Raw genomic sequence first — 25,686 nt, 5'->3', positions numbered from 1 at the left:
ACAGAACAGGTGAATATAGAGACATTACAGGACAGGTGAATACAGGTGAATATAGAGACATTAGAGAAGGAACAGGTGAATATAGAGACATTACAGACAGGTAGAGAAGGAACAGGTGAATATAGAGACATTACAGAACAGGTGAATATAGAGACATTACAGGACAGGTAGAGAAGGAACAGGTGAATATAGAGACATTACAGAACAGGTGAATATAGAGACATTACAGAACAGGTAGAGAAGGAACAGGTGAATATAGAGACATTACAGGACAGGTGAATATAGAGACATTACAGAACAGGTAGAGAAGGAACAGGTGAATATAGAGACATTACAGGACAGGTAGAGAAGGAACAGGTGAATATAGAGACATTACAGAACAGGTGAATATAGAGACATTACAGGACAGGTGAATATAGAGACATTACAGGACAGGTGAATATAGAGACATTACAGGACAGGTGAATATAGAGACATTACAGGACAGGTGAATATAGAGACATTACAGGACAGGTGAATATAGAGACATTACAGGACAGGTGAATATAGAGACATTACAGGACAGGTGAATATAGAGACATTACAGGACAGGTGAATATAGAGACATTACAGGACAGGTGAATATAGAGACATTACAGAACAGGTAGAGAAGGAACAGGTGAATATAGAGACATTACAGGACAGGTGAATATAGAGACATTACAGGACAGGTGAATATAGAGACATTACAGGACAGGTGAATATAGAGACATTACAGGACAGGTGAATATAGAGACATTACAGAACAGGTGAATATAGAGACATTACAGGACAGGTAGAGAAGGAACAGGTGAATATAGAGATATTACAGAACAGGTGAATATAGAGACATTACAGAACAGGTAGAGAAGGAACAGGTGAATATAGAGATATTACAGGACAGGTGAATATAGAGACATTACAGGACAGGTAGAGAAGGAACAGGTGAATATAGAGATATTACAGAACAGGTGAATATAGAGACATTACAGGACAGGTGAATATAGAGACATTACAGAACAGGTAGAGAAGGAACAGGTGAATATAGAGACATTACAGAACAGGTGAATATAGAGACATTACAGGACAGGTGAATATAGAGACATTACAGGACAGGTGAATATAGAGATATTACAGGACAGGTGAATATAGAGACATTACAGAACAGGTAGAGAAGGAACAGGTGAATATAGAGACATTACAGAACAGGTGAATATAGAGACATTACAGGACAGGTGAATATAGAGACATTACAGGACAGGTGAATATAGAGACATTACAGGACAGGTGAATATAGAGACATTACAGAACAGGTAGAGAAGGAACAGGTGAATATAGAGACATTACAGAACAGGTGAATATAGAGACATTACAGGACAGGTGAATATAGAGACATTACAGGACAGGTGAATATAGAGACATTACAGGACAGGTAGAGAAGGAACAGGCGAATATAGAGACATTACAGAACAGGTGAATATAGAGACATTACAGGACAGGTAGAGAAGGAACAGGTGAATATAGAGACATTACAGAACAGGTGAATATAGAGACATTACAGGACAGGTGAATATAGAGACATTACAGGACAGGTGAATATAGAGACATTACAGGACAGGTAGAGAAGGAACAGGTGAATATAGAGACATTACAGAACAGGTGAATATAGAGACATTACAGGACAGGTAGAGAAGGAACAGGTGAATATAGAGACATTACAGAACAGGTGAATATAGAGACATTACAGGACAGGTGAATATAGAGACATTACAGGACAGGTAGAGGAAGGAACAGGTGAATATAGAGACATTACAGAACAGGTAGAGAAGGAACAGGTGAATATAGAGACATTACAGAACAGGTGAATATAGAGACATTACAGGACAGGTAGAGAAGGAACAGGTGAATATAGAGACATTACAGAACAGGTGAATATAGAGACATTACAGGACAGGTGAATATAGAGACATTACAGAACAGGTAGAAGGAAAGGAATATAGAGACATTACAGAACAGGTGAATATAGAGACATTACAGAACAGGTGAATATAGAGACATTACAGAACAGGTAGAGAAGGAACAGGTGAATATAGAGATATTACAGAACAGGTGAATATAGAGACATTACAGGACAGGTAGAGAAGGAACAGGTGAATATAGAGACATTACAGAACAGGTGAATATAGAGACATTACAGAACAGGTGAATATAGAGACATTACAGGACAGGTAGAGAAGGAACAGGTGAATATAGAGACATTACAGAACAGGTGAATATAGAGACATTACAGGACAGGTGAATATAGAGACATTACAGGACAGGTAGAGAAGGAACAGGTGAATATAGAGACATTACAGAACAGGTAGAGAAGGAACAGGTGAATATAGAGACATTACAGAACAGGTGAATATAGAGACATTACAGAACAGGTAGAGAAGGAACAGGTGAATATAGAGACATTACAGAACAGGTGAATATAGAGACATTACAGGACAGGTGAATATAGAGACATTACAGAACAGGTAGAGAAGGAACAGGTGAATATAGAGATATTACAGAACAGGTGAATATAGAGACATTACAGGACAGGTAGAGAAGGAACAGGTGAATATAGAGACATTACAGAACAGGTGAATATAGAGACATTACAGAACAGGTGAATATAGAGACATTACAGGACAGGTAGAGAAGGAACAGGTGAATATAGAGACATTACAGGACAGGTGAATATAGAGACATTACAGGACAGGTAGAGGAAGGAACAGGTGAATATAGAGACATTACAGAACAGGTGAATATAGAGACATTACAGAACAGGTAGAGAAGGAACAGGTGAATATAGAGACATTACAGGACAGGTAGAGAAGGAACAGGTGAATATAGAGACATTACAGGACAGGTAGAGAAGGAACAGGTGAATATAGAGACATTACAGAACAGGTGAATATAGAGACATTACAGGACAGGTGAATATAGAGACATTACAGGACAGGTAGAGGAAGGAACAGGTGAATATAGAGACATTACAGAACAGGTGAATATAGAGACATTACAGGACAGGTGAATATAGAGACATTACAGGACAGGTGAATATAGAGACATTACAGGACAGGTAGAGAAGGAACAGGTGAATATAGAGATATTACAGGACAGGTGAATATAGAGACATTACAGGACAGGTAGAGAAGGAACAGGTGAATATAGAGACATTACAGGACAGGTAGAGGAAGGAACAGGTGAGTAGGTAAATATAGGCCTACTGTTTGAACAGGACTGTACAGAGCAGGGCTGAACCATGTTATGAAACTCTGGCGACGCCCCTGGGCAGAACTAACTTTAACTTGCACCTTTTTTTTATGCAGATTTGAATGTCATTGAGGAAACAGAAAGGTTTCATACTGTATTTTTTTCCCCCGCGAACATCCTTTATGAATTTTAAAGTAATCATCTAGTTTTTCTAAAGTATTTTAGAAATCAAATTAAATGTAGTAATTTACTCCCCAACCCTGACTAGATGGGAGGGGTTGAGGGACAGGACGTTTCCACCTCTAACTAGCATAGGTACATGTAAGGTTCAGCCTGATACCCCTTAGGGTCTTACAATGACCTATCAATGGTGAAATACAATGACCTATCAATGGTGATACAATGACCTATCAATGGTGATACAATGACCTATCAATGGTGAAATGCAGTGACCTATAAATGGTGATACAATGACCTATCAATGGTGAAATACAGTGACCTATCAATGGTGAAATACAGTGACCTATCAATGGTAAAATACAGTGACCTATCAATGGTGATACAATGACCTATCAATGGTGAAATACAATGACCTATCAATGGTTAAATACAATGACCTATCAATGGTGAAATACAGTGACCTATCAATGGTGAAATACAGTGACCTATCAATGGTGAAATACAATGACCTATCAATGGTGAAATACAGTGACCTATCAATGGTGAAATACAGTGACCTATCAATGGTGAAATACAGTGACCTATCAATGGTGAAATACAATGACCTATCAATGGTGAAATACAATGACCTATCAATGGTTAAATACAATGACCTATCAATGGTGAAATACAATGACCTATCAATGGTGAAATACAGTGACCTATCAATGGTTAAATACAATGACCTATCAATTGTAAAATACAGTGACCTATCAATGGTGAAATACAATGACCTATCAATGGTGAAATACAATGACCTATCAATGGTGAAATACAATGACCTATCAATGGTGAAATACAGTGACCTATCAATGGTGAAATACAATGACCTATCAATGGTGAAATACAGTGACCTATCAATGGTGAAATACAGTGACCTATCAATGGTGAAATACAATGACCTATCAATGGTGAAATACAATGACCTATCAATGGTTAAATACAATGACCTATCAATGGTGAAATACAGTGACCTATCAATGGTAAAATACAGTGACCTATCAATGGTGATACAATGACCTATCAATGGTGAAATACAATGACCTATCAATGGTTAAATACAGTGACCTATCAATGGTGATACAATGACCTATCAATGGTGAAATACAGTGACCTATCAATGGTAAAATACAGTGACCTATCAATGGTGAAATACAGTGACCTATCAATGGTAAAATACAGTGACCTATCAATGGTGAAATACAGTGACCTATCAATGGTGAAATACAATGACCTATCAATGGTGAAATACAGTGACCTATCAATGGTTAAATACAATGACCTATCAATGGTGAAAGAATAAACACAGGATGTTTAAGGAAATTATATGGAACATTTTATCTAAATGTGTGCATCACTACCTTTGTAACATTTACAAATGTGGTAGTTATAATTTATAAATGGTGAGCTAACTGTTTGTAAATGCCATTATAAATGGTTCATTACCATTCAAATAAATTGTTACCAATAATTATTTTGTGTGGATGATCAGTTTTCTAGTGTGTGACCAGATAATCAGGACTTTTTTAAATAGAAAAACAAACACCCGTACAGCGAACCCGTTTTTTTAATAGTTTACTAATGTCCCATACAGAATGAGCAAGTATTTATGAGTAACCATATTCAAAGTTAGTGCAAAACTAGAACTTGAAATGTTCCTAGAAATGTGACAATATCACAGAAGAAAATTTAATTAGACGAAAAAAATCTTTAATCTCAAAAACCATGATCTCTTTTATAGCATCAGCTATCACTACTGGGGGAGTCTAGTTGATTCACTACTGGGGGAGTCTAGTTGATTCACTACTGGCGTTGGGGAGTCTAGTTGATTCCCTCCTGGCGTCGGGGAGTCTAGTTGATTCCCTCCTGGCGTTGGGGAGTTTAGTTGATTGCCAGGCACAGCCACTGGAAAAAGAAAACAAATCCAGTCAGACAGACAAAGAAACAAACAGACACACAGTCCACGAGCTGGGTGACCAGTAGAGAAAACGCTGACGAAGACTGTTGCTAAAACACGTCTTTTTCTCTGACGTCTGGTTCTTCAGAGCACATTCAAACCTAAACAATATGGCAGTTTGTTCCTTTAACAATATGGCAGTTTGTTCCTTTAACAATATGGCAGTTTGTTCCTTTAACAATATGGCAGTTTGTTCCTTTAACAATATGGCAGTTTGTTCCTTTAACAATATGGCAGTTTGTTCCTTTAACAATATGGCAGTTACTACAGGTTGTTCCTTTAACAATATGGCAGTTTGTTCCTTTAACAATATGGCAGTTTGTTCCTTTAACAATATGGCAGTTTGTTCCTTTAACAATATGGCAGTTTGTTCCTTTAACAATATGGCAGTTTGTTCCTTTAACAATATGGCAGTTTGTTCCTTTAACAATATGGCAGTTTGTTCCTTTAACAATATGGCAGTTTGTTCCTTTAACAATATGGCAGTTTGTTCCTTTAACAATATGGCAGTTTGTTCCTTTAACAATATGGCAGTTTGTTCCTTTAACAATATGGCAGTTTGTTCCTTTAACAATATGGCAGTTTGTTCCTTTAACAATATGGCAGTTTGTTCCTTTAACAATATGGCAGTTTGTTCCTTTAACAATATGGCAGTTTGTTCCTTTAACAATATGGCAGTGACTACAGGTTGTTCCTTTAACAATATGGCAGTTTGTTCCTTTAACAATATGGCAGTTTGTTCCTTTAACAATATGGCAGTTTGTTCCTTTAACAATATGGCAGTGACTACAGGTTGTTCCATTAACAATATGGCAGTTTGTTCCATTAACAATATGGCAGTTTGTTCCATTAACAATATGGCAGTTTGTTCCATTAACAATATGGCAGTTTGTTCCTTTAACAATATGGCAGTTTGTTCCTTTAACAATATGGCAGTTACTACAGGTTGTTCCATTAACAATATGGCAGTTTGTTCCATTAACAATATGGCAGTTTGTTCCATTGACAATATGACAGTTTGTTCCTTTAACAATATGGCAGTTTGTTCCTTTAACAATATGGCAGTTTGTTCCTTTAACAATATGGCAGTGACTACAGGTTGTTCCATTAACAATATGGCAGTTTGTTCCATTAACAATATGGCAGTTTGTTCCATTAACAATATGGCAGTTTGTTCCTTTAACAATATGGCAGTTTGTTCCTTTAACAATATGGCAGTTTGTTCCTTTAACAATATGGCAGTGACTACAGTTTGTTCCTTTAACAATATGGCAGTTTGTTCCTTTAACAATATGGCAGTGACTACAGTTTGTTCCTTTAACAATATGGCAGTTTGTTCCATTAACAATATGGCAGTTTGTTCCTTTAACAATATGGCAGTGACTACAGTTTGTTCCTTTAACAATATGGCAGTTTGTTCCATTAACAATATGGCAGTTTGTTCCTTTAACAATATGGCAGTGACTACAGTTTGTTCCTTTAACAATATGGCAGTTTGTTCCATTAACAATATGGCAGTTTGTTCCTTTAACAATATGGCAGTGACTACAGTTTGTTCCTTTAACAATATGGCAGTTTGTTCCATTAACAATATGGCAGTTTGTTCCATTAACAATATGGCAGTTTGTTCCTTTAACAATATGGCAGTGACTACAGTTTGTTCCTTTAACAATATGGCAGTTTGTTCCATTAACAATATGGCAGTTTGTTCCTTTAACAATATGGCAGTTTGTTCCTTTAACAATATGGCAGTGACTACAGTTTGTTCCATTAACAATATGGCAGTTTGTTCCATTAACAATATGGCAGTTTGTTCCATTAACAATATGGCAGTTTGTTCCTTTAACAATATGGCAGTGACTACAGTTTGTTCCATTAACAATATGGCAGTTTGTTCCATTAACAATATGGCAGTTTGTTCCTTTAACAATATGGCAGTGACTACAGTTTGTTCCTTTAACAATATGGCAGTTTGTTCCATTAACAATATGGCAGTTTGTTCCTTTAACAATATGGCAGTTTGTTCCTTTAACAATATGGCAGTGACTACAGTTTGTTCCTTTAACAATATGGCAGTTACTACAGGTTGTTCCATTAACAATATGGCAGTTTGTTCCTTTAACAATATGGCAGTTACTACAGGTTGTTCCATTAACAATATGGCAGTTTGTTCCTTTAACAATATGGCAGTGACTACAGGTTGTTCCTTTAACAATATGGCAGTTTGTTCCTTTAACAATATGGCAGTTACTACAGGTTGTTCCTTTAACAATATGGCAGTTTGTTCCTTTAACAATATGGCAGTTTGTTCCTTTAACAATATGGCAGTTTGTTCCTTTAACAATATGGCAGTGACTACAGGTTCTTTCTTTAACCTTTTGAACCCAGCACCCAAATACTATCTGTTACTGTAAACAGTTGAGTTTAGCGAGACAATTCCTCCTTCCATGCACAGTGGTGACCAACATATTGAGTTAAACCACAGTACTATATAATGAAATAGACTAACAGAAGTACATACTTGCGACACATCCAACTCAATCTTCCCAGAGGCGTTGGTATCCAGAGTTTTAAACATCTCTGGTTGGGATTCAAAACAGAAAGAGGTTATTAAATCCAATGCAATATTCAATGAATTGATCAATTACCAAATCAATTAACTAATCTGTCAAATCCAAGTTATTTTTCCTGCTGAGACATACTGTTCAAGGACCTATATCATCTACGGTTTGGAGGATGTTCCAGGATACCAAACATTTGGAGGATGTATCAGGATGCCAAACAGGTGCAGGGTGTTCCAGGATGCCAAACATTTGCAGGATGTTCCAGGATACCAAACATTTGCAGGGTGTTCCAGGATGCCAAACATTTGCAGGGTGTTCCATGATGTCAAACTTTTGCAGGATGTTCCAGGATGCCAAACATTTGCAGGGTGTTCCAGGATGCCAAACATTTGCAGGATGTTCCATGATGTCAAACTTTTGCAGGATGTTCCAGGATGCCAAACATTTGCAGGATGTTCCAGGATGCCAAACATTTGCCGGATGTTCCAGGATACCAAACATTTGCAGGGTGTTCCAGGATGCCAAACATTTGCAGGATGCCAAACTTTTGCAGGGTGTTCCAGGATACCAAACATTTGCAGGATGCCAAGCTTTTGCAGGGTGTTCCAGGATACCAAACATTTGCAGGATGTTCCAGGATACCAAACTTTTTCAGGATGTTCCAGGATGCCAAACATTTGAAGGATGTTCCGGAAGCAACAGACAAACGTATTATCTGTACACTGTATGTCCTTATCTTTGCTTGATTATGGCGGGGGTTTTGTATTCACAGAACCGCAACCGAAATTTCCCCGCCGGTAGAATACATTTGTAGTCTTATATTCTCTATTTGCTTCCCAATGTTGATGGAAGAGTTGCGTTCTTGTTGAATTGACTTACTGAAGAGCATTTCAACTCTGATGAGACAGTCCACGAAACAGTGAAAGTCGATGGCATAGTGGGCGCTGGCATAACGATTCACGATGACCTGCAGCACTGCACTGTTGATGTGGAAGCCTGAGGAAAAGGACACGGTCATAGAAATACAATGAATAGATTATATTAATATGGACATAACATTCCACATACAGTAACCATCCCAGTAACCATCTAGAGCAATGGTTGTCAATCTATCTACATGGGGTTCCTGGTCTATCTACAGGGGGTACCTGGTCTATCTACAAGGGGTACCTGGTCTATCTACAGGGGGTACCTGGTCTATCTACAGGGGGTACCTGGTCTATCTACAGGGGGTAACTGGTCTATCTACAGGGGGTACCTGGTCTATCTACAGGGGGTAACTGGTCTATCTACAGGGGGTACCTGGTCTATCTACAGGGGGTACCTGGTCTATCTACAGGGGGTTCCTGGTCTATCTACAGGGGGTTCCTGGTCTATCTACAGGGTGTACCTGGTCTATCTACAGGGGGTACCTGGTCTATCTACAGGGGGTTCCTGGTCTATCTACAGGGGGTACCTGGTCTATCTACAGGGGGTACCTGGTCTATCTACAGGGGGTACCTGGCCTATCTACAGGGGGTACCTGTCCTATCTACAGGGGGTACCTGTCCTATCTACAGGGGGTACCTGTCCTATCTACAGGGGGTACCTGTCCTATCTACAGGGGGTACCTGTCCTATCTACAGGGGGTACCTGGCCTATCTACAGGGGGTACCTGGCCTATCTACAGGGGGTACCGGACCTGTCTCCAGGGGTACCTGACCCGTCTACAGGGGGTACCTGGCCCGTCTACAGGCGGTACCTGGTCTATCTACAGGGGGTACCTGGTCTATCTACAGGGGGTACCTGGTCTATCTACAGGGGGTAACTGGTCTATCTACAGGGGGTTCCTGGTCTATCTACAGGGGGTACCTGGTCTATCTACAGGGGGTACCTGTCCTATCTACAAGGGGTACCTGTCCTATCTACAGGGGGTACCTGGTCTATCTACAGGGGGTTCCTGGTCTATCTACAGGGGGTTCCTGGTCTATCTACAGGGGGTACCTGGTCTATCTACAGGGGGTACCTGGTCTATCTACAGGGGGTTCCTGGTCTATCTACAGGGGGTACCTGGTCTATCTACAGGGGGTACCTGGTCTATCTACAGGGGGTACCTGTCCTATCTACAGGGGGTACCTGTCCTATCTACAGGGGGTACCTGTCCTATCTACAGGGGTACCTGGCCTATCTGCTGGGGTACCTGGCCTATCTACAGGAGGTACCTGGCCTATCTACAGGGGGTACCGGACCTGTCTCCAGGGGTACCTGACCCGTCTACAGGGGGTACCTGGCCCGTCTACAGGGGGTAACTGGTCTATCTACAGGGGGTACCTGGTCTGTCTACAGGGGGTACCTGGTCTATCTACAGGGGGTACCTTGCCTTTCTACAGGGGGTACCTGGCCCGTCTATAGGGGTTCCTGTCCTATCTACAGAGGGTACCTTACCCGTCTACAGGGGTTCCTGGTCTATCTACAGGGGGTACCTGGCCTATCTACAGGGGGTACCTTGCCTATCTACAGGGGGTTCCTGGATAGATTTAAGAAAATAATGATCAGTTGCACATGAGGGCAGTGGTGTAGGACGCACAGCTCCTGCCACCCCCTGCGGCCCCCACAACACCCACACCCCCCACAGCCACCGCAGCACCCGACCCCCCCCCCAAAAAAACCGTGTGTGTTACCTGCTTCTGTCAGAGCACCTCTCATCTCATGTGAACTCATAGTTCCAGAGCGGTCTGAGTCGTAACTCTTGAAAATTTCCTGAAGATACCAACCACAGCATGAGGTCCAATCAGAACAGAGAAACATATATTACACAGTTAATACATACTGAGGGGGGGGGGGGGCGGTCCTACATCTGAACTTCTATTTAGTCACATTTTCCCTTAGTCATGCACTGATGTCAATGGTAGTTTAATAGATGTCAATGGAAGTTTAATAGCTGTCAATGGTAGTTTAATAGATGTCACTGGTAGTTTAATAGATGTCACTGGAAGTTTAATAGATGTCAATGGTAGTTTAATAGATGTCAATGGTAGTTTAATAGATGTCAATGGTAGTTTAATAGATGTCAATGGTAGTTTAATAGATGTCACTGGTAGTTTAATAGATGTCAATGGAAGTTTAATAGATGTCAATGGTAGTTTAATAGATGTCAATGGTAGTTTAATAGATGTCACTGGTAGTTTAATAGATGTCAATGGTAGTTTAATAGATGTCAATGGTAGTTTAATAGATGTCAATGGTAGTTTAATAGATGTCAATGGTAGTTTAATAGATGTCACTGGTAGTTTAATAGATGTCACTGGTAGTTTAATAGATGTCAATGGAAGTTTAATAGCTGTCAATGGAAGTTTAATAGATGTCACTGGTAGTTTAATAGATGTCACTGGTAGTTTAATAGATGTCACTGGTAGTTTAATAGATGTCACTGGAAGTTTAATAGATGTCACTGGTAGTTTAATAGATGTCACTGGAAGTTTAATAGATGTCACTGGTAGTTTAATAGATGTCACTGGTAGTTTAATAGATGTCACTGGAAGTTTAATAGATGTCACTGGTAGTTTAATAGATGTCACTGGAAGTTTAATAGATGTCACTGGTAGTTTAATAGATGTCACTGGTAGTTTAATAGATGTCACTGGAAGTTTAATAGATGTCACTGGTAGTTTAATAGATGTCACTGGTAGTTTAATAGATGTCAATGGAAGTTTAATAGATGTCACTGGTAGTTTAATAGATGTCACTGGAAGTTTAATAGATGTCACTGGTAGTTTAATAGATGTCACTGGTAGTTTAATAGATGTCACTGGTAGTTTAATAGATGTCACTGGTAGTTTAATAGATGTCACTGGTAGTTTAATAGATGTCACTGGTAGTTTAATAGATGTCACTGGAAGTTTAATAGATGTCACTGGTAGTTTAATAGATGTCACTGGAAGTTTAATAGATGTCACTGGTAGTTTAATAGATGTCACTGGAAGTTTAATAGATGTCACTGGTAGTTTAATAGATGTCACTGGAAGTTTAATAGATGTCACTGGTAGTTTAATAGATGTCACTGGTAGTTTAATAGATGTCACTGGTAGTTTAATAGATGTCACTGGTAGTTTAATAGATGTCACTGGTAGTTTAATAGTTGTCACTGGTAGTTTAATAGATGTCACTGGTAGTTTAATAGATGTCACTGGTAATTTAATAGATGTCACTGGTAGTTTAATAGATGTCAATGGTAGTTTAATAGATGTCACTGGAAGTTTAATAGATGTCACTGGTAGTTTAATAGATGTCACTGGAAGTTTAATAGATGTCACTGGTAGTTTAATAGATGTCACTGGTAGTTTAATAGATGTCACTGGTAGTTTAATAGATGTCACTGGTAGTTTAATAGATGTCACTGGAAGTTTAATAGATGTCACTGGTAGTTTAATAGATGTCACTGGTAGTTTAATAGATGTCAATGGTAGTTTAATAGATGTCAATGGTAGTTTAATAGATGTCACTGGTAGTTTAATAGATGTCACTGGTAGTTTAATAGATGTCAATGGTAGTTTAATAGATGTCACTGGAAGTTTAATAGATGTCACTGGTAGTTTAATAGATGTCACTGGTAGTTTAATAGATGTCACTGGTAGTTTAATAGATGTCATTGGTAGTTTAATAGATGTCACTGGAAGTTTAATAGATGTCACTGGTAGTTTAATAGATGTCACTGGTAGTTTAATAGATGTCAATGGTAGTTTAATAGATGTCAATGGTAGTTTAATAGATGTCAATGGTAGTTTAATAGATGTCACTGGTAGTTTAATAGATGTCACTGGTAGTTTAATAGATGTCACTGGTAGTTTAATAGATGTCAATGGTAGTTTAATAGATGTCACTGGTAGTTTAATAGATGTCAATGGTAGTTTAATATATGTCACTGGAAGTTTAATAGATGTCAATGGTAGTTTAATAGATGTCAATGGTAGTTTAATAGATGTCACTGGTAGTTTAATAGATGTCAATGGTAGTTTAATAGATGTCACTGGTAGTTTAATAGATGTCAATGGTAGTTTAATAGATGTCACTGGTAGTTTAATAGATGTCACTGGTAGTTTAATAGATGTCAATGGTAGTTTAATAGATGTCAATGGTAGTTTAATAGATGTCACTGGTAGTTTAATAGATGTCACTGGTAGTTTAATAGATGTCACTGGAAGTTTAATAGATGTCACTGGTAGTTTAATAGATGTCACTGGTAGTTTAATAGATGTCAATGGTAGTTTAATAGATGTCACTGGTAGTTTAATAGATGTCACTGGTAGTTTAATAGATGTCACTGGTAGTTTAATAGATGTCACTGGTAGTTTAATAGATGTCACTGGTAGTTTAATAGATGTCAATGGTAGTTTAATAGATGTCAATGGTAGTTTAATAGATGTCACTGGTAGTTTAATAGATGTCAATGGTAGTTTAATAGATGTCACTGGTAGTTTAATAGATGTCACTGGTAGTTTAATAGATGTCAATGGAAGTTTAATAGCTGTCAATGGAAGTTTAATAGATGTCACTGGTAGTTTAATAGATGTCACTGGTAGTTTAATAGATGTCACTGGTAGTTTAATAGATGTCACTGGTAGTTTAATAGATGTCACTGGTAGTTTAATAGATGTCACTGGTAGTTTAATAGATGTCACTGGTAGTTTAATAGATGTCACTGGTAGTTTAATAGATGTCACTGGTAGTTTAATAGATGTCACTGGAAGTTTAATAGATGTCACTGGTAGTTTAATAGATGTCACTGGTAGTTTAATAGATGTCAATGGTAGTTTAATAGATGTCACTGGAAGTTTAATAGATGTCACTGGTAGTTTAATAGATGTCACTGGAAGTTTAATAGATGTCACTGGTAGTTTAATAGATGTCACTGGTAGTTTAATAGATGTCAATGGAAGTTTAATAGATGTCAATGGTAGTTTAATAGATGTCACTGGTAGTTTAATAGATGTCACTGGTAGTTTAATAGATGTCACTGGAAGTTTAATAGATGTCACTGGAAGTTTAATAGATGTCACTGGTAGTTTAATAGATGTCACTGGTAGTTTAATAGATGTCAATGGTAGTTTAATAGATGTCAATGGTAGTTTAATAGATGTCACTGGTAGTTTAATAGATGTCACTGGTAGTTTAATAGATGTCACTGGAAGTGTAATAGATGTCACTGGTAGTTTAATAGATGTCACTGGTAGTTTAATAGATGTCACTGGTAGTTTAATAGATGTCAATGGTAGTTTAATAGATGTCACTGGAAGTTTAATAGATGTCAATGGTAGTTTAATAGATGTCACTGGTAGTTTAATAGATGTCACTGGTAGTTTAATAGATGTCATTGGTAGTTTAATAGATGTCAATGGTAGTTTAATAGATGTCAATAGTAGTTTAATAGATGTCACTGGTAGTTTAATAGATGTCACTGGTAGTTTAATAGATGTCAATGGTAGTTTAATAGATGTCACTGGTAGTTTAATAGATGTCACTGGAAGTTTAATAGATGTCACTGGTAATTTAATAGATGTCACTGGTAGTTTAATAGATGTCAATGGTAGTTTAATAGATGTCACTGGAAGTTTAATAGATGTCACTGGTAGTTTAATAGATGTCACTGGTAGTTTAATAGATGTCACTGGAAGTTTAATAGATGTCACTGGTAGTTTAATAGATGTCACTGGTAGTTTAATAGATGTCACTGGTAGTTTAATAGATGTCACTGGTAGTTTAATAGATGTCACTGGTAGTTTAATAGATGTCAATGGTAGTTTAATAGATGTCACTGGTAGTTTAATAGATGTCAATGGAAGTTTAATAGATGTCAATGGTAGTTTAATAGATGTCACTGGTAGTTTAATAGATGTCACTGGTAGTTTAATAGATGTCACTGGTAGTTTAATAGATGTCACTGGAAGTTTAATAGATGTCACTGGTAGTTTAATAGATGTCACTGGTAGTTTAATAGATGTCAATGGTAGTTTAATAGATGTCAATGGTAGTTTAATAGATGTCACTGGTAGTTTAATAGATGTCACTGGTAGTTTAATAGATGTCAATGGTAGTTTAATAGATGTCACTGGAAGTTTAATAGATGTCACTGGTAGTTTAATAGATGTCACTGGTAGTTTAATAGATGTCACTGGTAGTTTAATAGATGTCAATGGTAGTTTAATAGATGTCACTGGTAGTTTAATAGATGTCACTGGTAGTTTAATAGATGTCAATGGTAGTTTAATAGATGTCAATGGTAGTTTAATAGATGTCACTGGTAGTTTAATAGATGTCACTGGTAGTTTAATAGATGTCAATGGTAGTTTAATAGATGTCACTGGTAGTTTAATAGATGTCACTGGTAGTTTAATAGATGTCAATGGTAGTTTAATAGATGTCAATGGTAGTTTAATAGATGTCACTGGTAGTTTAATAGATGTCAATGGTAGTTTAATAGATGTCACTGGTAGTTTAATAGATGTCAATGGTAGTTTAATAGATGTCACTGGTAGTTTAATAGATGTCACTGGTAGTTTAATAGATGTCACTGGTAGTTTAATAGATGTCACTGGTAGTTTAATAGATGTCACTGGTAGTTTAATAGATGTCACTGGTAGTTTAATAGATGTCACTGGTAGTTTAATAGATGTCAATGGTAGTTTAATAGATGTCACTGGTAGTTTAATAGATGTCACTGGTAGTTTAATAGATGTCACTGGTAGTTTAATAGATGTCACTGGTAGTTTAATAGATGTCAATGGTAGTTTAATAGATGTCACTGGTAGTTTAATAGATGTCACTGGTAGTTTAATAGATGTCAATGGTAGTTTAATAGATGTCAATGGTAGTTTAATAGATGTCACTGGTAGTTTAATAGATGTCAATGGTAGTTTAATAGATGTCAATGGTAGTTTAATAGATGTCAATGGTAGTTTAATAGATGTCACTGGTAGTTTAATAGATGTCACTGGAAGTTTAATAGATGTCACTGGTAGTTTAATAGATGTCACTGGTAGTTTAATAGATGTCAATGGAAGTTAGGATTCACCCAGGGGTAAACAGTAGACTCATCACAGTATGATTTAGTAAACTCAATGATACATGATCCAGTGAGACCTGTACAACAACAACACCAACACTCATACCAAGTATTTCTGGATCTTCATCCAAAGCATGTGGAATTCAACCAGTCCCAACTTGGAATTTCCATCTTTCTGGAGACAGATGTCAAGGTTCGTAACCTACAAGGTACAGGAAGTTCTCAAACATCGTCGATGTCAATGGGTGTTCACTATGTGTGGCATGACTCATGTATATATTGATTGGTTCAAATGTACATCAGGCATCATTTGAACAATTTACTGCCTCTTTGTAGAAAATGTTTAGCCTGGTCTAGCACAAACATATCTGGGACCAGGCTAGTCTTATTGACACCAATGGCAATAGGAGTTGGCTAGACAGCACTAACAGATCTGGGACCAGGCTAGTCTTATTGACACCAATGGCAATAGGAGTTGGCTAGACAGCACTAACAGATCTGGGACCAGTCTTATTGACACCAATGGCAATAGGAGTTGGCTAGACAGCACAAACAGATCTGGGACCAGGCTAGTCTTATTGACACCAATGGCAATAGGAGTTGGCTAGACAGCACTAACAGATCTGGGACCAGGGGACCAGGCTAGTCTTATTGACACCAATGGCAATAGGAGTTGGCTAGACAGCACAAACATATCTGGGACCAGGCTAGTCTTATTGACACCAATGGCAATAGGAGTTGGCTAGACAGCACTAACAGATCTGGGACCAGTCTTATTGACACCAATGGCAATAGGAGTTGGCTAGACAGCACAAACAGATCTGGGACCAGGCTAGTCTTATTGACACCAATGGCAATAGGAGTTGGCTTGACAACACAAACAGATCTGGGACCAGGTTATAAAACTGCATGGAGCAGTATAAACATCTGTGAAGGTGTCAAATCAAGATATAGACATAAAAGGAAATAGTTTTTGTAACTGTTAAGGATACATCTAGAAGACTGACAATGTGTCGTCCAGTTTCAAGACTAAAACCTTCCGTCTTGATGTCGGCCCCTGGAAGCCATCGGGATAAAATAATTCAGTTGAAATAACATTAATTCTAAGGTTCAATAATATATATAATTATTATAATTTAGAAAGTTATTGAAAATGTCTTTACTTTTAGCGAAAACTTTGTTCAGAATTTCAACAAGTTCGAAGACAGTCACTTCGCCGTCCTGTTCAAGAAATAGAAAGCAGTCAACTCAGGTCATTATTGTGTGTAAAGCAGTCAACTCAGGTCATTATTGTGTGTAAAGCAGTCAACTCAGGTCATTATTGTATGTAAAGCAGTCAACTCAGGTCATTATTGTGTGTAAAGCAGTCAACTCAGGTCATTATTGTGTGTAAAGCAGTCAACTCAGGCAGTCATTCATTATTTGTGTAAAGCAGTCAACTCAGGCCATTATTGTATGTAAAGCAGTCAACTCAGGTCATTATTGTGTGTAAAGCAGTCAACTCAGGTCATTATTGTGTGTAAAGGTCAATTATTGTGTGTAAAGCAGTCAACTCAGGTCATTATTATAAAGCAGTGTCAGGTCATTATTGTATGTAAAGCAGTCAACTCAGGTCATTATTGTGTGTAAAGCAGTCAACTCAGGTCATTATTGTATGTAAAGCAGTCAACTCAGGTCATTATTGTGTGTAAAGCAGTCAACTCAGGTCATTATTGTGTGTAAAGCAGTCAACTCAGGTCATTATTGTGTGTAAAGCAGTCAACTCAGGTCATTATTGTGTGTAAAGCAGTCAACTCAGGTCATTATTGTGTGTAAAGCAGTCAACTCAGGTCATTATTGTGTGTAAAGCAGTCAACTCAGGTCATTATTGTGTGTAAAGCAGTCAACTCAGGTCATTATTGTGTGTAAAGCAGTCAACTCAGGTCATTATTGTATGTAAAGCAGTCAACTCAGGTCATTATTGTGTGTAAAGCAGTCAACTCAGGTCATTATTGTGTGTAAAGCAGTCAACTCAGGTCATTATTGTGTGTAAAGCAGTCAACTCAGGTCATTATTGTGTGTAAAGCAGTCAACTCAGGTCATTATTGTGTGTAAAGCAGTCAAAGTCAGTCAGTCAACTCAGGTCATTATTGTATGTAAAGGTCATAAAGCAGTTGTCATGTAAAGCAGTCAACTCAGGTCATTATTGTATGTAAAGCAGTCAACTCAGGTCATTATTGTATGTAAAGCAGTCAACTCAGGTCATTATTGTATGTAAAGCAGTCAACTCAGGTCATTAGCAGTCAACTCAGGTCATTATTGTATGTAAAGCAGTCAACTCAGGTCATTATTGTGTAAAGCAGTCATTATTGTGTGTAAAGCAGTCAACTCAGGTCATTATTGTATGTAAAGCAGTCAACTCAGGTCATTATTGTGTGTAAAGCAGTCAACTCAGGTCATTATTGTGTAAAGCAGTCAACTCAGGTCATTATTGTGTGTAAAGCAGTCAACTCAGGTCATTATTGTGTGTAAAGCAGTCAACTCAGGTCATTATTGTGTGTAAAGCAGTCAACTCAGGACATTATTGTGTGTAAAGCAGTCAACTCAGGTCATTATTGTGTGTAAAGCAGTCAACTTACACTGCCGGCGATCTGCTTGAACATTTGCTTGAAATTGGGATCCACATCTTTCTCTGCCACTTTAATCTGGAGAGAATAGACGTTGATCAATGAGCATATTTTGGATATATTATCTCATAAAAGACAGTCGAGAAAACAGTCGTTCTGAATATATTAACAATAGACTCTGGAATGAATAAGGGAACAACTAAGGAGTAGGTCAACAGCTTACCTCCTTCACCTCTTCAGCAGCCACCGAGCCCATTTCACTGGAATAACACAGTTTGTTTCAGTTACACTCTTTATCCACTAGGTGGAGGTATCAGCTAGTCGATACACAGTTTGTTTCAGTTACACTCTTTATCCACTAGGTGGAGGTATCAGCTAGTCGATACACAGTTTGTTTCAGTTACACTCTTTATCCACTAGGTGGAGGTATCAGCGAGTCGATACACAGTTTGTTTCAGTTACACTCCTTATCCACTAGGTGGAGGTATCAGCTAGTCGATACACAGTTTGTTTCAGTTACACTCTTTATCCACTAGGTGGAGGTATCAGCTAGTCGATACACAGTTTGTTTCAGTTACACTCTTTATCCACTAGGTGGAGGTATCAGCTAGTAGATACACAGTTTGTTTCAGTTAATCTCTTTATCCCTGAGGCGGCAGGGTAGCCTAGTGGTTAGAGTGTAGGGAAGGCAGGTAGCCTAGTGGTTAGAGTGTTGGGGCGGCAGGGTAGCCTAGTGGTTAGAGTGTAGGGACGGCAGGGTAGCCTAGTGGTTAGAGTGTTGGGGCGGCAGGGTAGCCTAGTGGTTAGAGTGTAGAGGCGGCAGGTAGCCTAGTGGTTAGAGTGTAGGGACGGCAGGTAGCCTAGTGGTTAGAGTGTAGGGAAGGCAGGTAGCCTAGTGGTTAGAGTGTTGGGGCGGCAGGGTAGCCTAGTGGTTAGAGTGTAGGGACGGCAGGGTAGCCTAGTGGTTAGAGTGTAGAGGCGGCAGGTAGCCTAGTGGTTAGAGTGTAGGGGCGGCAGGTAGCCTAGTGGTTAGAGTGTAGGGAAGGCAGGTAGCCTAGTGGTTAGAGTGTTGGGGCGGCAGGGTAGCCTAGTGGTTAGAGTGTAGAGGAGGCAGGGTAGCCTAGTGGTTAGAGTGTAGGGGCGGCAGGGTAGCCTAGTGGTTAGAGTGTAGGGACGGCAGGTAGCCTAGTGGTTAGAGTGTAGGGGCGGCAGGGTAACCTAGTGGTTAGAGTGTTGGGGCGGCAGGGTAGCCTAGTGGTTAGAGTGTTGGGGCGGCAGGGTAGCCTACCCCCTCAAACCCCCTCAAACCCCCGAGCTGACAAGGTACAAATCTGTCATTCTGCCCCTGAACAACCCACTGTTCCTCGGCCGTCATTGAAAAAAATAATTTGTTCTTAAGTGACTTGCCTAGGTGGGGTTGTCAACTCGATGATAAACAGTTTGTTTTAGTTACACTCTTTATCCACTAGGTGGAGGTAACAGCTAGTTTGTTTTAGTTACACTCTTTATCCACTAGGTGGGGGTATAAGCTTGTAGATGAACAGTGCTATCAGAATCCATTGCAAGCTGTTAAAAATTGTGATGACCAACATCCTGCACATATTGGCCCTGTCCAGAAACAACCTGTTGGCCCTTCCCCTTAGCCCCTCCAACCTAGGTATTTCATTAAAGAACCCCTTATCCCGTTTCCCTAGGCACTTCACGGAAAAGTCTCATAGCCCCTTCCCCTAGGCACTTCATGGAAAAGCCCCATAGCCCCTTCCCCTAGGCACTTCATGGAAAAGCCCCATAGCCTCTTCCCCTAGGCACATCATGGAAAAGCCCCAATAGCCCCTTCCTCTAGGCACTTCACAGCAAAGCCCCATAGCCCCTTCCCCTAGGCACTTCACGGAAAAGCCCCATAGCCCCTTCCCCTAGGCACTTCATGGAAAAGCCCCATAGCCCCTTCCCCTAGGCACTTCATGGAAAAGCCCCATAGCCCCTTCCCCTAGGCACTTCACAGAAAAGCCCCATAGCCCCTTCCCCTAGGCACTTCATGGAAAAGCCCCATAGCCCCTTCCCCTAGGCACTTCATGGAAAAGCCCCATAGCCCCTTCCCCTAGGCACTTCATGGAAAAGCCCCATAGCCCCTTCCCCTAGGCACTTCATGGAAAAGCCCCATAGCCCCTTCCCCTAGGCACTTCATGGAAAAGCCCCATAGCCCCTTCCCCTAGGCACTTCATGGAAAAGCCCCATAGCCCCTTCCCCTAGGCACTTCATGGAAAAGCCCCATAGCCCCTTCCCCTAGGCACTTCATGGAAAAGCCCCATAGCCCCTTCCCCTAGGCACTTCACGGAAAAGCCCCATAGCCCCTTCCCCTAGGCACTTCACGGAAAAGCCCCATAGCCCCTTCCCCTAGGCACTTCATGGAAAAGCCCCATAGCCCCTTCCCCTAGGCACTTCATGGAAAAGCCCCATAGCCCCTTCCCCTAGGCACTTCATGGAAAAGCCCCATAGCCCCTTCCCCTAGGCCCCTTAGCCCCCCCTAGGCACTTCATGGAAAAGCCCCATAGCCCCTTCCCCTAGGCACTTCATGGAAAAGCCCCATAGCCCCTTCCCCTAGGCACTTCATGGAAAAGCCCCATAGCCCCTTCCCCTAGGCACTTCATGGAAAAGCCCCATAGCCCCTTCCCCTAGGCACTTCATGGAAAAGCCCCATAGCCCCTTCCCCTAGGCACTTAGTTTCTAGACAGGATCATATTAAGGACTAGGAGTTGTTTCTAGACAGGACCATATTAGGACTAGGAGTGGTTTCTATACAGGATCATATTAAGGACTAGGAGTTGTTTCTAGACTGGACCATATTAGGACTAGGAGTTGTTTCTAGACAGGATCATATTAAGGACTAGGAGTTGTTTCTAGACAGGATCATATTAAGGACTAGGAGTTGTTTCTAGACTGGACCATATTAGGACTAGGAGTTGTTTCTAGACAGGATCATATTAAGGACTAGGAGTTGTTTCTAGACAGGATCATATTAAGGACTAGGAGTTGTTTCTAGACAGGATCATATTAAGGACTAGGAGTTTGTAGACAGGATCATATTAAGACTAGGAGTTGTTTCTAGACAGGATCATATTAAGGACTAGGAGTTGTTAATAGACAGGATCATATTAGGACTAGGGGTTGTTTCTAGACAGGACCATATTAGGACTAGGAGTTGTTTCTAGACAGGATCATATTAAGGACTAGGAGTTTCTAGACAGGATCATATTAAGGACTAGGAGTTGTTTCTAGACAGGATCATATTAAGGACTAGGAGTTATTTCTAGACAGGACGATATTAAGGACTAGGAGTTTCTAGACAGGACCATATTAAGGACTATGAGTTGTTTCTAGACAGGATCATATTAAGGACTAGGAGTTGTTTCTAGACAGGATCATATTAAGGACTAGGAGTTGTTTCTAGACAGGATCATATTAGGACTAGGAGTTGTTTCTAGACAGGATCATATTATGACTAGGAGTTTTTTCTAGACAGGATCATATTAAGACTAGGAGTTGTTTCTAGACAGGATCATATTAGGACTAGGAGTTGTTTCTAGACAGGACCATATTAAGGACTAGGAGTTGTTTCTTAAGGACTAGGAGTTGTTTCTAGACAGGATCATATTAAGGACTAGGAGTTTCTAGACAGGATCATATTAAGGACTAGGAGTTGTTTCTAGACAGGATCATAGTGTCTAGGAGGTTAAGGACTAGGAGTTGTTTCTAGACAGGATCATATTAAGGACTATGAGTTTCTAGACAGGATCATATTAAGGACTATGAGTTGTTTCTAAACAGGATCATAGTGTCTAGGAGGTTAAGGACTAGGAGTTTCTAGACAGGATCATATTAAAGGACTAGGAGTTTCTAGACAGGATCATATTAAGGACTATGAGTTGTTTCTAAACAGGATCATAGTGTCTAGGAGGTTAAGGACTAGGAGTTTCTAGACAGGATCATATTAAGGACTAGGAGTTGTTTCTAGACAGGACCATATTAAGGACTAGGAGTTTCTAGACAGGACCGTATTAATGACTAGGAGTTTCTAGACAGGATCATATTAAGGACTAGGAGTTTCTAGACAGGATCATATTAAGGACTAGGAGTTGTTTCTAGACAGGATCATATTAGGACTAGGAGTTGTTTCTAGACAGGATCATATTAGGACTAGGAGTTGTTTCTAGACAGGACCATATTAAGGACTAGGAGTTGTTTCTAGACAGGACCATATTAAGGACTAGGAGTTGTTTCTAGACAGGATCATATTAAGGACTAGGAGTTGTTTCTATACAGGACCATGGTGTGTAGGAGGTTAGAGGTGAACGTACCTGGTGGCTGCGTGTTTCTCCGAGAACACTCTGAGGATGAAGCTGCCGTTCTTGTGAGGCTGGAAGGTGGAGGGGATGACGACATACTCCCCAGGGGGAAGGCAGAAACGGTCACACACCTACAGAAAAACAAAACAAACTACAATTAAAGTTCGAATGTAGAATAAGGTTTCAGGATAACAGCCAAGTTCCCTTCAAGCTCCTTCAAAATCAAAGCATTCTTTCTTAATTAAAAGGTGTGATTAAAATTGTAACCCACTTTACAAGCAGCCGACCTATATACCTCTCTGGTGTTAATGAAGGTGCTGCTCATGGCCACGTGTTTTTGTCTCAGCAGCACGTCTGGTCCCAGGTGGATGTTAGATTGACCCTTATACTGAGGAAGTGGAGGGAAGGGGAGAGAGAGAGAGAGAGATCGCTACCATTGTCCTCAGACAAACATTCATCATGAGGGGCAATTGATGTGAAAATAGATGAATAGAAAGCTGATAGGCAGTTTAGATAAAGAGATAGACAGATAAATCAACCGTGGGTTACCAACCAGGCGTGATAAAGAAATAAGATATTGTAGGATATCGTATAATGCACAGAGCAGGCGACCTCATTACAGACTGGATTGGATCTATTTGCATGACTTGATTGATGAACACATACCTCATCAGGAACCTGTAAGAGAAAAGCAGGAACAAGAGTTGTAAATCAACGTAGATGAATCCTGTTGAATTATATTGACATTATATTACCATTATATTACTCTGTACTAGTACACCTATATATAGCCTCCACATTGACTCTGTACCGGTACCCCCTGTATATAGCCTCCACATTGACTCTGTACCGTAACACCCTGTATATAGCCTCCACATTGACTCTGTACCGGTACCCCCTGTATATAGCCTCCACATTGACTCTGTACTGGTACCCCTGTATATAGCCTCCACATTGACTCTGTACCGGTACCCCCTGTATATAGCCTCCACATTGACTCTGTACCGGTACCCCCTGTATATAGCCTCCACATTGACTCTGTACCGGTACCCCTGTATATAGCCTCCACATTGACTCTGTACCGCCTGTTCAGGGCAGAGCGACAGTACCCCCTGTCTATAGGTCCACATTGACTCTGTACCGTAACACCCTGTATATAGCCTCCACATTGACTCTGTACCGTAACACCCTGTATATAGCCTCCACATTGACTCTGTACGGTACCCCTGTATATAGCCTCCACATTGAACTCTGTACCGGTACCCCCTGTATATAGCCTCCACATTGACTCTGTACCGGTACCCCCTGTATATAGCCTCCACATTGACTCTGTACCGGTACCCCCTGTATATAGCCTCCACATTGACTCTGTAATTAAAAGGTGTGATATAGCCTCCACATTGACTCTGTACCGGTAGCCCCCTGTATATAGCCTCCACATTGACTCTGTACCGGTACCCCCTGTATATAGCCTCCACATTGACTCTGTACCAGTACCCCCTGTCTATAGCCTCCACATTGACTCTTACCGATAACACCCTGTATATAGCCTCCACATTGACTCTGTACCGTAACACCCTGTATATAGCCTCCACATTGACTCTGTATAAAGAGATAGACAGATAAACCCCCTGTATATAGCCTCCACATTGACTCTGTACCGTAACACCCTGTATATAGCCTCCACATTGACTCTGTACGGTACCCCCTGTATATAGCCTCCACATTGACTCTGTACCGGTACCCCCTGTATATAGCCTCCACATTGACTCTGTACCGTAACACCCTGTATATAGCCTCCACATTGACTCTGTATAATACCCTGTATATAGCCTCCACATTGACTCTGAACCCGTAACACCCTGTATATAGCCTCCACATTGACTCTGTACTCTTCATATAGCCTTCACATTGACTCTGTACCGTAACACCCTGTATATAGCCTCCACATTGACTCTGTACCGTACCCTGTATATAGCCTCCACATTGACTCTGTACCATAACACCCTGTATATAGCCTCCACATTGACTCTGTACCGTAATACCCTGTATATAGCCTCCACATTGACTCTGTACCGTAACACCCTGTATATAGCCTCCACATTGACTCTGTACCGGTACCCCCTGTATATAGCCTCCACATTGACTCTGTACTCTTCATATAGCCTCCACATTGACTCTGTACCGTAACACCCTGTATATAGCCTCCACATTGACTCTGCACTCTTCATATAGCTTCCACATCGTTATTTTACTGCTGCTGTTGAATTATTTGTTACTTTTATTTTCTATTTAACACTTATTTTTCTTAAAACTGCATTGTTGGTTAAGGGCTTGTAAGTAAGCATTTCACATTTTTCATTTTACCTTTATTTAACTAGGCAAGTTAGTTAAGAACAAATTCTAATTTACAATGACGGTCTACCGGAGAACAGTGGGTTAACTGGCCTAGGAACAGTGGGTTAACTGCCTGTTCAGGGGCAGAACGACAGATTTGTACCTTGTCAGCTCGGGGGTTTGAACTTGCAACCTTTTGGGTTCCTAGTCCAAACACTCTAACCACAAGGCTACCTGCCTCCTCACTGTAAGGTCTACACCTGTTGTATTTGGGCGCATGTGACAAATACAATTGGATTTGGTTTGGATTTGATATTAACAGAACAGAGTGGAGCAGAATAGTTGATTGACGAGCTTC

At 40.0% G+C, this 25,686-nt stretch overlaps 1 protein-coding gene and 2 long non-coding RNA genes across 22 annotated transcripts in view; 1 reads left to right on the top strand and 2 right to left on the bottom strand.

Moving 5' to 3' along the window:
- Positions 1-3,602: 3,602 nt before the first annotated feature.
- On the bottom strand, positions 3,603-4,948 carry LOC127915432 (uncharacterized). 9 transcript variants are annotated; one of them, XR_008091246.1, is made up of 3 exons: positions 4,266-4,948; positions 3,834-4,145; positions 3,603-3,649 (listed from the first exon to the last, which is right to left on the bottom strand). It is a non-coding gene; the product is annotated as an uncharacterized LOC127915432 (long non-coding RNA). The 9 variants fall into 9 exon arrangements; XR_008091247.1 differs by lacking the exon at positions 3,603-3,649 and adding an exon at positions 3,736-3,787; XR_008091262.1 differs by lacking the exon at positions 3,603-3,649 and adding an exon at positions 3,736-3,787 and having other exon boundaries at positions 3,882-4,145.
- An 84-nt stretch (positions 4,949-5,032) lies between these two features.
- The window catches only part of LOC118379311 (calpain-2 catalytic subunit-like), a 42,886-nt gene continuing 22,232 nt past the window's right edge, over positions 5,033-25,686 (bottom strand). The window contains exons 12-23 of the mRNA XM_052495462.1: positions 23,658-23,669; positions 23,287-23,379; positions 23,004-23,122; positions 18,872-18,908; positions 18,661-18,726; positions 17,206-17,263; positions 17,035-17,099; positions 16,149-16,217; positions 10,665-10,743; positions 8,884-9,000; positions 7,962-8,020; positions 5,033-5,388 (exon numbers count right to left, since the gene is read on the bottom strand). Coding sequence (XP_052351422.1) covers positions 5,365-5,388; positions 7,962-8,020; positions 8,884-9,000; positions 10,665-10,743; positions 16,149-16,217; positions 17,035-17,099; positions 17,206-17,263; positions 18,661-18,726; positions 18,872-18,908; positions 23,004-23,122; positions 23,287-23,379; positions 23,658-23,669 — 798 coding nt within the window. The 3' untranslated portion in view covers positions 5,033-5,364. The remainder of the gene's footprint in view (positions 5,389-7,961; positions 8,021-8,883; positions 9,001-10,664; positions 10,744-16,148; positions 16,218-17,034; positions 17,100-17,205; positions 17,264-18,660; positions 18,727-18,871; positions 18,909-23,003; positions 23,123-23,286; positions 23,380-23,657; positions 23,670-25,686) is intronic.
- LOC127915378 (uncharacterized) lies at positions 17,270-18,593 on the top strand. Of its 12 annotated transcripts, none has more exons than XR_008091205.1 (4): positions 17,270-17,356; positions 17,518-17,567; positions 17,643-18,119; positions 18,506-18,593. It is a non-coding gene; the product is annotated as an uncharacterized LOC127915378 (long non-coding RNA). The 12 variants fall into 12 exon arrangements; XR_008091239.1 differs by lacking the exon at positions 17,518-17,567 and adding an exon at positions 17,388-17,418 and having other exon boundaries at positions 17,655-18,119; XR_008091233.1 differs by lacking the exon at positions 17,518-17,567 and having other exon boundaries at positions 17,270-17,418; positions 17,655-17,685; positions 17,717-18,119.

This window comes from Oncorhynchus keta, chromosome 3, assembly GCF_023373465.1.
Source record: "Oncorhynchus keta strain PuntledgeMale-10-30-2019 chromosome 3, Oket_V2, whole genome shotgun sequence".
Lineage (NCBI taxonomy): Eukaryota > Metazoa > Chordata > Actinopteri > Salmoniformes > Salmonidae > Oncorhynchus > Oncorhynchus keta.
This window is presented reverse-complemented; position numbering and strand designations above follow the sequence as displayed.